Source organism: Carica papaya, chromosome 6 (assembly GCF_054855325.1).
Source record: "Carica papaya isolate Zhongbai chromosome 6, ASM5485532v1, whole genome shotgun sequence".
NCBI classification, from domain to species: Eukaryota; Viridiplantae; Streptophyta; class Magnoliopsida; order Brassicales; family Caricaceae; genus Carica; species Carica papaya.
Window position 1 is genome coordinate 12052345 of NC_142314.1, and position 14048 is coordinate 12066392.

Genomic DNA, 14048 nt, shown 5'->3' on the forward strand with positions numbered 1-14048 from the left:
TAAAGGTCTATTTATAGTATAAATTATGTGCATTATATGAAAATAAATCTTTTAAATTAACTGTAAAAATTACATCAAAAATTAAATTTTGACTTAAATAAGAAAATAATAAAAATCAAGAGTATTATAACTAAAATAAATTATATAGGATCTCCTTTTGTGGAAACCTTTTAAATGAGAAAGATCTTAATTAATTGTGGAGATGATTGAGGGAAGATTTAAAGAAGATTATGGTTGGTTTAGGAAAAGATTAATTGTTCTTGTATCTTCCCAAAATCCATAAGATTTAAGCTCCAGTTAAAGCAAGAATTTGTTTTCCTTTTTCTCTTGAATTTCCATGTCGTTTAAGAAGGAAATTAAAGTGTTGGCCGATTCATTCCTTGAATGGATAAAGTGATTGTAGTTTTAGGAAGATGTGGAGAAAGGAGAAAAAATTCTCATTTAGGAGGGAATCCTTTTGGGCTGGGAAGACTCCTCCCACATGAGAAGATGTCCTTCCCTTTTTCTCATGGTTTCTTTTTCCATTTGAATTAGGATGCATGTACTAGTATACCCTTGGCTTATGGGCTTGCTTCCCTTCTCATGTGGGCTTCATTACTTGATCCAAGTCCTTTCTCATTTATTCGTCATTGAATGAAGAGTTGAAAGGCTTGTTGGAATCTTTTAGCTCTTCCTCTTGAAATGAGCCCATTTGTCGTAATATTCTTCTCAAGTAATCTAAGTCTATCCAAATTACTTTGATCTTACATTACTCTTCCTTGGATATATGTTTTCTCTCTTGAGTGGACTTTATTCCAAGCTTTCTTCTTTTGGCTGCCTAAAAAGTCTTATTGGCTATAAACACTCAAATATTTTATCTATATCCCCATACATAAGGCATAAAATATCAACAATAAGTCATTTCATTTGAAGTTGAGATCGAAAAGAAAGAATGCTAGTATATAAGTGCCATACAAAATATTTTTACTTTAAGTTTAGAGACGAAGAGTAAACTACATTCAAAGAATTATCCCTTAATGAAGAACATCCATGTGTCCTTAATCTAATCAACCAAAACAACAAAATATCTTAATATAGTAAAATAGTCTCTATATTTAGACTAAGTTCAGATTAATTTATCCAAGTTCTTTTTAGAAGAAAAACACAATATGTTATCTTACCATTCCTAGGCTCAGAGACCTTGAACCATTATTATCCATATATAAGGTTTTAAAAATTCAAGATGTCAAAACCCGAGTAAATTGCTTACTTATGGCTTCTGTAAGTTCTCGCCATTGCGGCATGATAATCACACTCTTCCTCGCCTCCACAATGTAATTCTAAACATTTACAAAGGCTAAATAGGTGGTTCATTTTGAAACCTCAAACTGTTCCAAAAGCCACTCGAGCAAGCCATGACACTCGTTTTTGTATTTCTTCTTTCGTTCACATTCCATGTCAACTCCACCTAGCCACTAAATTCCATACCTAACATTTGAACTCCCTTATTCTGTTTCCAAATTCCTCTTTTCTCCTTGTGAATTCATTCTCGATCATAAGCCTCTCAATGCATAAAATGTCTTAAAAGTTCCCATTATCTTTTGACCATAAAATGAAAAAAGTGTTAGAATAGTATTAGATCTCAAGAAAAAGAGATAAAGTTAAAATGCCAAATATGAAACCAATAGAAGAGATTGTTTGACATTTCTTTAGCATTATATGGTCTTATACCTTTTTCTTTGAGTGTTTAATCTCGTTTCTTTTTTGCCATTTTGGTAAGAATTACAAAGAAAAGGCGAGCCTCTTTCCCTCCCTCTTCACCTTAACTATGGAGGCTTTTGTAAAAGTGATTCAAAATGTGGAGCCTTTAATCTCATTCAAGGTCTAAGTGTTGGCTAAAACATCATAAGGTTGTTGTGGGCTTTAATGAAGGCTTGGGGATGGAGAAGAGCTCAAGTTGTAGTATACAAGCTTAGTTATAAGGATGGCAAGTTAACCCTTATTAAAAATGTCTTGTCCTCCCAATCCATGTCATTTCTCTTTTCTCGTCCTTGTTAAAGTAGCTAAATATTTTAAAGTTATTTAAGGCCAATCTTATGATTGGTTTCTAGTTTGCAACAAGGTCCTCATCATTAACCTTTTTTTTTCAAAAAAAAGATTGATAAAGTTTTTTAATGCCATGATTTTCTACATATTGATAAAGTTTCTAATACCATTATTAGCGTACCCATTTAAAAAGACTAAAATACATTATTATATACTATACTATTTTTTAATATTCAAATTTCACTATATACTTTTTTATGTGTTCAACACGGTCTTGAACTTTTAAATTAGTGTCAAATAAGCTCATTTATGTCAGGATGCCTAAGAGTTATTAGTGCTTTACTGACATGACATTTATGTGACCTTGACATATCAAGACATTTAAATTTTATTTTTAGATTAGAAATTTGTGGGTACTATGTTAGTGATCATGTAAATATCTACTTCACACTTTATTTTGCTCAATTTCTTGTCGTTGCCATCAAAACCAACTGATTTTCTCTACCAAAGTTTAAAACATTAATTAAAAATTAAAACAAAAACTAAAATGATAATTTTGTTCTTCTTTTTAGCCTTTATCTTTCTCTTCTTTGCAACTATTCCCTTCTTTTCCTCGTTCATTTGCTCCACTCCCTAGTTCTTAATCTCCAGTCTTCCTTTATCTTTCTTTGATCTCTGCTCCATTTCTTAAACTACAACCCGCATGCAGAAGACAAAATATAAAACTGAGGCGTTGCTGCACATCCATGAAAATTTCTACACTAACAACCTTATGATATATTGTGTGATGAATGTTGTTTCGAACTTTAATAAACATTTTAGGTAAGAAGAGTTGTATGTTTCTTGTTTTGATTGTACCATTTCTTATTTCAGTTATACTATCCTATTATGATGCACCAAAAATGATAACTCCTAATTTAATTTAGTTTTTTTTTTTATTAGATAGATTTTTAAACTATTCAAATATATAATATTGACAACGATTGGTTTTTAAAGTTTCTTTTATTTTATTTAATCGATTTCCTAATTCGTTTAGAAATCATATAAGGCAATCCATTGTGTCATAACTAGCATCCACAACTATGAATGGTTAGAATTGTTTACTTTAAGATTTAATTTGTTTTTAAATTAATTTATTTATATTAAAGTTCTTAAATTTTTACATAAAAAAAATCAATTAAAACATGTGACTAAACTTCTTTTACTTTCAAAAACTTCTAAAATTTATGATTTAATCTCGTTATATATTAACATTTTTTTAAATTTATTTCTTAAAAATGGTTGCAACATGATTTTTAAACTAACACATGTATTTAAACTTCTTTTATATTCAAAGACTTCTAAAATTTGTGATTTGAATTAATTCACTTATATATTTAAATTTTTTAAATTTTACTTCTTACAAAAAGGCAACATAATTTTTATAAAATTTGAGTATCTGATGTTTACTTGCTTTTATAATTTAGAATTAGATTCCTTAATTTATATTTTTAAAGTTTAGAAAGTTTTTTTGAAAACAAGTTTAGATTTTAGTTTAAAATTTAAATTTTTATAAAGTTTAGATTTCATCATACGCTGAAAGTCATTATTTTCAACAACATATCCTAAAATGTAAGGTGTTAATTAATTTATTTCCATATAAAACCATAGAAAATTATTTTTCAAAAAAATTAGAATGCAATATGTATCATTATTAATTATTTTATTTATGTATCTATTAGATATTTGCATGTGTAAAATCTTTTTTTCCAAAAATATTTTTTAAGATTTATAATTTAAATTAATTTACTTATGCACTAAAAAAATTATACTAAATCGTGTTAAGGTTAGACATACCCACATACAATGGATATTAATAACAAGAATCATAAGCAAATACAAAATAAGAGGAGCAAGACTTGGAACCTTAAAATCCTGAAATTTGCCTGTTACATTGGAAATTTTTTTGATGAGAGTGAGAACCAAAAATGCATTGCTGCAGGCACGATATGAATATTGGCGATAATAAGTTACACCTGCCTTCACACAACAAACATGACTGCTCTAAACCGGCGAATGAAAGTTGCTACTATAGCGTTGCAATGCTGTTAGCTTTTTCTTTCACCATTGTCTGAACAAAGAGCTCCCCCGCCCTATATGAGGATCGAACCTGCAAAATTCAATAAAGTTTGAGGAAAATGAGTAATAGATTCTCTTAGCATTATTACCAATTTACTTCATATCAATTTAAGAATCAAGAAGGGAGTTTCAACTGAAACTACATCTCATCATTATCATTTTGTATGTTTGGTTCAATTCATATTGCTTTCGTTTTCTTTTTTTTTTTAACTAGTCGAAAAGTCGCACAAGGCAGTGCTTGAGAGAAAAGAGCGGGTTTCTTGTTTGGTTCCCCATTGAACTGATTCCTCCAACCTTGAATTCCTTGTAAATTAGGATTCCTACTTTTTTTAGATAAGAATCAGAAATCACTTGAATTGAAAATAGAATTGGGGTGTTATTATCTTCCCAACCTTTTGTATACTGTATTATTTTCATCCATGAACTTAAAATTTTTTAAATCAGCAGAATCTAATAGTAGCAAACTTGATTATGAAGCCTAAGTTGGTTAATATATATATTTTTAATCTTTTTGTAATGTTTAGTTATGTCTATGCTAGTTCTCTATAGAGTAAAAGAAAGCACTAGTTTTTCTCCTCCATTCCATTTTACCAGTTCCTACATCTTACATGATTAGCACTATGAGTAGTTGGATTGGCAGTATGAGTAGTTACGAAAAGCTTACCAGGGGACCACTCGCTACATATAGGAATCCTATAGATTCCCCGTACTCCTTCCAGAAAGCAAACTTCTCCGGGGTAACATACTCTTTGACAGTCAAATGCAATGGAGTTGGCTGCAGAAACATAATCATCAATGAATTGATAATCAAAGTTTGCAAAAAGTAAACTAGAGGCATTAGTTATAACATGGATAGTGAAACCAGATGAATGGTTGAGCAACAGAAAGTTTCAACCATTTCTGGAAATTTCAAGATGACTGTAGAGAACAATGGCAGATGAATGCCCACTAATCAAACATAAAAGAAGTTCAGCACTTTGATCACCAAAGTTATCATGTCAAACTTCATGCCTTGGGTTTCATTTTGTAGTACAACGGGCCTATTATCCACAATTACTAGCTAACATTAGATTATTACTCACAAATTAATTCACAAATGAGCCATTAAGAACTTCTCTCTATTTGACCTTGCAAGAGTAACCAACCTATCAACTAAACACCAATCTATTTACCTACTGAGTCCACTATCATTATTATTCTTCAATACCGTTTTTTACACTATGAACCCATCATCCAATGCCATTAACAAGACTCTGAAATGTTAAACGATAAATATATACCAAGATCTTTCTCATTGCACTGTCACCATAGTATTTGAGATATTTACGCATGGAAACTAATTGGATCCTTAGGCCATAATATTGTTAAATTCTAATAAAGTTATGGGCTGCTCTAGTATTTATTTAGTTACATGATTTTCTAACCGACAACTAAAGCTAATGGGTTCCCTTCAACTGTATGAGCAACGTCTGAGTAGAGCCAACAAGACTTCCTTAACGCATGCCTTTTAGTCAAAGGTTGAATTGAAGAGAAATATTTATAGCTCAGGAAGACACAATAACGTCGCATTTGATTCAAAAAAAATTTATTTTCATTCAATTCCTACTCTGGTTATTCAACGTATAGAAGTTAGTAGTAATTTATGCATTTTTGTGCATAATTGAATTAACTTGACTCTATCTTTAGTCCTATAAACATGGAGTACAGGTTAATGAAGAATAATGAAAATACCTAATTTAAATTTAAACATGGAAAACCCCATGCACTAAAGAAAAACTTGCACTTATGAAAAACTCAAACCAACTGCCATCTTAGATCATGACTTCCAATTTGAGGTGATCCACATAGCCATCCTTGAAGCCACCAGAATCTTTCGACCAGCTTGAATATGATGTCTCACTGCAAAAATCAACCAAAAAACTCTCCACTCACCAGAAAAGAACTGCCTCACTTGACCTCGGCCTTCCCTGCAATTGGTCTCACACTGCTACATGATCTGCAACCACCATTTCAAGCCCAGTCTGTTGCTGGAACCCCAAAATTGTCCAGTAAATGGAAGCTAGTGCCTAAGCTACACGCTAACCCGCTGCAGGTAGAAGTCACTCAATCTAACCAATATCAACTCCTCTGCTATTCGAATTTGACCAGATCTTGACTTCTTCTGCCTCAATCAGACCAGTTCAACATTGGTTGAAGAAAAAATAAGTTATTATGTTCTTCCATCTATACTGCAGATGCCAGCTTCAATAATAGTCACTAATGCTGAACTATATTCTAGGCAAGATGCACATGAAGTAGACACTAATACCGGATTTGAAACAATGCCAATATAATCAATCGTAATTTCGGAAGAATTAAGATGCTTGTGCACTGTACAGGTAACTTCACCATTCCATTATATAAGTTGCATAAACCATTGTGGGTGATAGAAGGCACGTAGAAGATAACACTGGAGATATTACTATAAAGGTATGAGTTGAAACTTCTGATTTTGATGAAAAAAATGATTCTGATTTCTTCTTCAATTGGCTTAATTCAATAAAAAATACTTTAAGCGGTATGACATGTCAGATGCATGAAAGGTCAGATTTGCTAAGATGAAAATGGTTCAACTTACTAAAAGATGGTGGTACAGTACTGATAAAAACCTAAAAAGGAGAAAACCGGCTATTGAAAAATGAGATGAGATTAGAGTTGCTCTTTGTTAAAAATATTTACCTCCCAACTACTTTAACAAGTTTCATGATCAAGCTTACACTTTAAGTCAGACAACATGCCAGTAACTAATTCTTTTTCGAAATAACATGTCCCAAAAAAAGAAGAGAGAATTCTATTCCATTTCGAAATGCTTTTCGTAAGGCAATGAAATAACTGAAGCTGGTCTTTTCTTTAAGCAAGGAACCAGATAGAGGACGACTGTTACTAAGCCAGAAGTAAGCCAGACAGTCGCTTTAATTGACTACGTCTTCCGTGTCCTTTTCTTTTTAGCTCAAAGAGGGGCCCCTTAAGGAGCAGGGCTTCTTTTTTCAAAAATGAAAAAAAAAAGGGGCAGAGGGAACCCCGGATTTTAAAGTTCAGTCCTACCCTATAGTGGAGTATAACTAATTATACACAAAAGGTTGAAGAGTTAAAGATTCAGAGTCAGTCGATACAAGATGATAGTCAGGTAGCATCTCAATTTAAGGTAGTATTAAGAATTGAAAAAAAAAAGAAATTGATTTGGTAACCTTCTGAAACCTAACCAAACTGTTACAGTAAAGAAAAAAGAGAGGAGAGTTTGGCATCCGTGAAGCAGTGAGATTTGAGTCTATAGTTAGGTACGAAGTTGTTTCTTTGAGAAACTAATAAGAGTAAAATTATTTAAGGATTTTTTATTACATATTTAAATTTAGATTTAGCTTAAAAAATCGCAATACAACTTGAACTATGATTCTGATATAACTAAACTTAGATTAAGAATTGAAATAAAACTAGGATTATGATTCTTTGAATTATAATTTGGACCTAATTCAATTAGATTCTCTACAGATATACCTGTTATCATAAATAAAATCAACTATTAATCCAAATATTTTCTCTCTAAAAGATTAGAGATTCTCTTAGACGAGCCTATTATAGGCCGTCAAGGCTGGAAAAATGGGAAGGAAGCAACTCATTTTCTTCAGGATTTTGCACTAGACCCCATGACCAAGTCCAGCGCTATGGACCATGACATGAAAGTACTAAGTAAATATAAAAAAATATTTGAAATATCCAGCTTGAAGAAACGCCAAAATTCCTGGAATCAACTTCTAATGAAACCTTTGAATTGAAATATAGGCTGAAGAATAGATTTGAATCAATTTTCAAGACTCTTTCCAAAGTTAATGGAACTGTTTGTTTCATGTGTGGACATATTATGCTGTTGAATATGATATTTTATTATTTTAATTTATTATTTAATTAATTAATATTATATAGTTAGAATTCTATTAAAATAAGAATTTCATATAATTAGAATTCTAATAAAATAATTATTTTTTAATTAATAGATTAATAATTTTATAAATACCTCAGCTGTAACAATCTAAATAGTGGGAAATAAAATTATTTTTTCTCTAAAAATCTATATGATATCAGAGCCTAATAAATATATTTTAGAATTTTAATTTCAGAATTATTTTAAACCCTAAAATACCAAAAATAAGCTAAGAGGAAGAAAGTTAGATCAGAGGAAGAGAGCTAGATCAAAGGAAGAGAGGAAGCAGCCAATCAGCTTGCTTCGGTTCTGCCTTCCACCAGATCGTTGCGCCTCCGTTCCAGATCTGGTTGGGTAACAAGCCAGCTCCTCCCGCGCAACCAGGCGGAGGAAGACAGCTCTGCGCACGGCAGGGTGGAAGATCGGTGCGTGCAGGTGTCAGATCTGGTCTGTTCAGAGAGGGAGGGAGCTGCGCACGGCCGGAGAAGAAGGCAGAGTGGTGTGACCAGCTCTGCGCGCGTCGGAGAGGAAGATCGGCGCGCAACGGCCAGATCAGAGCGTCAGCGCATTGGGTCTGTCCGGAAAAGAGGAGTTGACGTTTTCCGGTGTGATTTCATCAGATCTGTGCCAGATCTGAGCAGGCGCAACCTTTTGTGCTGATTCCTAGCGATATTTCAGCGGCATGTGGTGGCCGGCGACTGCAAGAGTGGCGGTGCGTGGAGTTCCGACAACAGAATGTCTGGCGACGCATGGTTGTCTGATGATTGGGCATTCGTCGACTCATGGCAGCGCGTGAAAGCTTGTGAGGTACTCTGGTGGAGCCCGAGCCATTTAGAGCCGAGGCTGAGCCGTTATAGAACTAAGCCCGAACCGTTTAGAGCTAGGCTGAACTGTTTAGAGCCGAGTCGAGCCATTTAGAGCCAAGTTAAGCCGTTTTGAGCCGGGTCGATCTGTTTTTGAGCAGAGCCAAACCGTTTTGAACTAAGAGCTCAAGCCGTTTTAAGCCGAGTTTGAGCCATTTTTTAGCCGAGTCTGAGCCTATTTCGAGCCAATTTCGAATAATTTTTTAAGCTGAACCCAAACCCTTTTTTGAACCGAATCGAGCCAAGTTGCTGCCTAAAAGATCTGGTTCCACTTTGCAACTTGGTCTACAAGTTGGGTATGTGTCATATTCATGCACCAACTTGAGGGGTGTTGAATATAATATTTTATTATTTTAGTTTATTATTTAATTAATTGATATTATATAATTAGAATTCTATTAGAATAGGAATTTTATGTATTAGGATTTTAATAAAATAGTTATTTTCTAATTAGGAAATTAAGAATTTTATAAATATATCAGGTATAACAATTTAAAAGGTAAGAAATAAAAATGATTTTTTCTTCAAAAATCAACATAGACACATGGGTTAAAATGCCCCAAAAGGAAGGACTTGCATGTTGGAATAAAACAAAAAGAGGAGATGGTGATATATCCTATGAGGACAACGATTCAGCTGATGGTGAAAAGTAAACACTTCACTTTTGTCTGTAATAAGGCACATTTTAGAAAACCCTAAAGTGGAGAAGAAAGAAGAGCCACCATGAGTTCCTAATCAATGATCTTTCCCATAAAGAAAGCCCTATGGAAGTTTCCTGCAAGAAGAAACTTGATAATAGACTAATTGGTCAATATGTTAAGTTTATACACCATCATGTTACATTCCTAAACAATTGTGTTTGTGTTATTTTTTTTGTATTGATCAGAATAACTAAGCACAAAGTTTACCAAATCTGGAGTATCCAGGTTTTACATTAGGGGAGAATGATGTAGAATGAGTTACATATAAATCACCTAAATATGTTAAAAATTATAATTCTATATATAAAATTATTGTACTATTTAAGAGTTTATTATTATAATATTAGTAATTTTAAAATTTTATTTTTTCAATCGATGCAGAATTTATTACATAGAAATACTTAGAGATTTTTTAAATTTTTTTTTGTTATATAATGCAATCAAACCCTTAAATGTGATGTTTAAAACTGTTAACTGTGATGCCCAAAACTTCCTCCATGTGATGTCTAAGTTTTTATCCCTAAATCTAAATAATCCTTAATTTTTCTTGCATCAATGATGAGGTTTATAATATTGATGAAAAAATTTAGGAAAGTTGGTGGCAGGTTTGATTTATCTCATTTCGCACAAGATGATCTGTTATTTTGTTTGCTGGGAGTTTAATTTCCAGGTTTATACACAGTCCAAGCAAACACCATTTGAGAGAAACCAAAAGCATCATAAGATAAGCTCAAGGCCCAACAAATTTACATATAGGTATCTGAAGGGAGAATCAAGCAATCTTTTTCCTTTTATAAAGAGTGTTTGGTCTACTTTTGCAAGTGATAGGAAAGAAGACAACAGGATCTCTTTGCAGCCTTGGTTTTGAAGCTATTTCATGGTCTCAAAGCAAGCAATGCCTTTTCATGTATAAAAAGCATATTATATACCTGCGAGAACTATAGAATAGCACACGGTTTGGCTGAGAAGAACCTTAAGAAAATTTGAAGAAAAGCAAGTTGAAGCTACTGTGATTTTCATGTGATAAATAATCTGCAACTGCACTAATAAAAATCCAGTCCAACAAGGAAGATCAAAGCACATAGAGACGCGTCACATTTTATTACAGCACTGGTTTTGGGTCAAACAGAGTTGCAACATTTCAAAACTGATATGCAGCCAGTTAAATGTTGACAATACCACTACCATAAGAAAAACTCTAAGAAGTTTTGGTCCATTTTGGGAGTAGAACCCCTTGCTGATTTTTGTTTTTTCTTCAGGTTTGGTGGATATTGAGATTTAATTTAGTCACAGGCTGACTTAATTTTATTTAGCTACCTGATTTTCTGAGATAAGCCGCGCAATTTTTTCAGTTTTTCAGTTCTGCCAATCTTGAGTTTCCAGATCAGATTAGTTGTTTTCTTTTGAGATAATATTATAATTTTTATGCAATATTCATAACTTAACTGAAAGTAAATAGCACATCTAGTTAGTTTCATTAAGAGTCTAATCAATAACAGTTTCTTATTCTCTAAATTCTTGTGTCTGCTAGTTATATCTTTCTCTGTTTCTTTTACAAGCATCTCTCTGCTTTTCAAGCAAATAAATATCAAGATCTTTCTAAGTGGACTACTGCTGTGGGAAATGAGATGTTGCAGGGACACTTAAGTATTCCAATAAAAATTATGTCATGCTCTCCTTGGTTCGTGCTTCATGATATTGCATGCAAACTGCTTTACATTGACTTACCTGTAAATACTGACCAAGTGTGAGAATATCAACATCTATGGCTCTTAACTCAGCCATTGCTTCCTTCAGCTCATCATCAGATTCTCCAAGGCCCAACATTATGGAAGATTTCGTTATCATTCCCTGCTTGCTGATTTTTGCATGTTTTAGAACTGATAAGCTCTGTTCATACCTGTATTGCCAAACTACATATCAAAATCACGACTAGCATTGACAAGTAGAAATGCAGGATATAAGATGCAATCCACCATAGAAATTTGCAAATCAAAATCAGTATGGCATGGTATATCGATACATCGACAATGGACCAAAATGATTTCTTTCTTCAATTAGTAATGTGCGATAAGTCTGTCTTGAAACCAACTTATCTTACAATATTGAGAATTAGAGAAAATTACGCAAGAAAATAGAAGAATATAGAGAGACAAAGAAATTAGGACTTAAGATGACAAGGTACAGAAAGAATAGACAAAAAAGCTAGGCTAGATGAAACAACAAATCATAGAAAGAACAAAAAGGAGATAAACAAAGGAATAAAATATGAACGAGAATTCTCAATTTAAAATTGTCTCTGCATACTTTATATAGGTGGTAGCTTCTTTTTCTTTTCTTCTTTTTTTGATAGAAAAAATATTAAATAAAGAAAAATGAGTATGAGAAACAGAGATATCCTCCCAAAAACCAAAGAGATATCTTCCCAAAAACCAAAGAATGAAAACAAAGGAGAAAAACCACCATTCAGAAGAAAAGGATAGCTAGCCAATTCTTGTATAAAATAGCCAAAGGATAATCTTTAAAGTGCTCATTCACATTAACCCAAAGAGAGTCTACCACAAACAACTTATTCCTAATAAATAAAAAAAGGAGAATTGATCCCTAAAGGTTCTAATATTTCTCTCTAACCAAATCAGGCACATCCTAGTAAAGAGAGCCCTGCACTTTAGAACCTTAATCTCCTTCCTCTTACCAAAACCAATGAGAGCATACAAAAGAAACCCCTCAAGACGGCAAGGAGAAACGCAAGATACACCGAAAATATCAAATACTTCGAACCAGAATTTCTAGGCAAAATCACAAGGCAAAAAAGAAGTAACTGAGTCTCGGCACTTTTGTAGCAAGATAGAGATATCCCTAGAGATAAACTATGATTCTTTCTGTGAGCTTAAAGCAAATTATTAATATCCAGCCTACTAAAAACAGCAGTACAAACAAAATCTTTGTCCTTAAATAGACCAGAAACCTTCCAAAAAATATTTCTCAAAAACATCATTTTGGATAAAAGGATCATGGGTCAAAAGACAAAAAGGGACTCACGCGTAAAAATGCTCAAAGAATCCAAAAACCAAACTCTGCAACCAAGATCCATAAAAGATGACAAAGTTGAAGAGCTGAACAGAAAAAATCTTATAATCAGCTTTCATGATCACTAGGGTTTCTTAGAAAAGATACATTCAGAGAAAGTGAAGCAATGGAGTTTTCCAAGAAAGAGGGGACAGGAGTATTATGGATCCGAAACACATTATATAGGCATGGGACTGAGAGGCAGTGGAATATTTTCAATCATGAAGCCTCTTAAAATAGAAAATGAGAGCCATCACCCATCTTAAAATTGAGCAAGCCTAAGAAAGTAAAACAAAAAGGCTGGAAATAGCTCTCTAGGGGCTCCTGCATGTGATCAAAGCATTGACTTTGGAGTCGGTTCTGTTGCAAACCAAACTTTTAATCACCTTGTACCATAGGGAACTAGGTTTTAAGAAACCGCCATAGATAAGTTTTTATAGTAAAGGTTCCCAATGCCTACCCCCACCACTCTTAGAAAAACGAAACATCTCTTCTCTAACAAAATGATCCTCGTACACTCGCTCAACCTTCCATCTAATGTATTCTTGAATTTTACCCTTTCCATGTTTATTTCTTTTTCCACCGCTTTCCTATGCAGTCTTGTCAAGACTCTTGAATACCATCCTCTATCGACAGTACCAAACTTTGCCTCTATCACCCTCCTCCGTAGAATGTTGTTTTCTTTCATGAACCGTTATATCCACTTATCCTGTAGCGTCTAATTCTCCACAAACAGATCTCAAACCCAAACCAACCTGATGCAATGGTCTTTTGACCTCATCCCATGCCACCAAATTATATTTTTTTTCTCCTCTTAAAGTCGCTTCGAAAGAATATATACAGGATTGATTCCAATTTCTTGACAACACTTATTGGGATAGTCACAAGGGACATATAATAAATGAGAAGATTAGTCAGCATGCTTTTAATGAGAGCAAGTCGGCCACCTTTGGACAATAAATTTCTCTTTCATCCCGCTAGTATCCTTACAAATCTTGCCACAATAGAGGCCCACGTTCTCATTTCTTTGTAGTTTGCTTTCAAAAGCATCCTTAGGTACTTAATCGACAACTCAACTCTTTTGCATCTAGAGATTCTTGCCAAGCTAGTAGCATTACTCCCATCTTCCAACCTCACCAATTCAAACTTAGCTAGGTAAGACATCTGAGATTGAGTAATGCATCTTCATCCGGTTCATAAAACACTAAGATGTCGTCTGCAAAAAAATAAATGTGTTACCTCTAGTTGCTCTTCTTCTCCCACATTTAGTCCTCTGAACAAACCTATATCTCTATTCTTTAACAACAATTTATT

The 14048-nt window shown here is 33.3% G+C and overlaps 1 protein-coding gene across 3 annotated transcripts in view; it reads right to left on the reverse strand.

The window, feature by feature from the left end:
• Positions 1–3845: 3845 nt before the first annotated feature.
• LOC110806407 (Radical SAM superfamily protein) overlaps positions 3846–14048 on the reverse strand; it is a 41177-nt gene continuing 30974 nt past the window's right edge. For all 3 annotated transcript variants that reach the window (XM_088223521.1, XM_088223522.1, XM_088223523.1), the window contains 3 exons: positions 11394–11565; positions 4808–4918; positions 3846–4174 (listed from right to left, as the gene is read on the reverse strand). In XM_088223521.1, the coding sequence (XP_088079647.1) occupies positions 4094–4174; positions 4808–4918; positions 11394–11565 (364 nt within the window). In that variant the 3' untranslated portion in view covers positions 3846–4093. The remainder of the gene's footprint in view (positions 4175–4807; positions 4919–11393; positions 11566–14048) is intronic.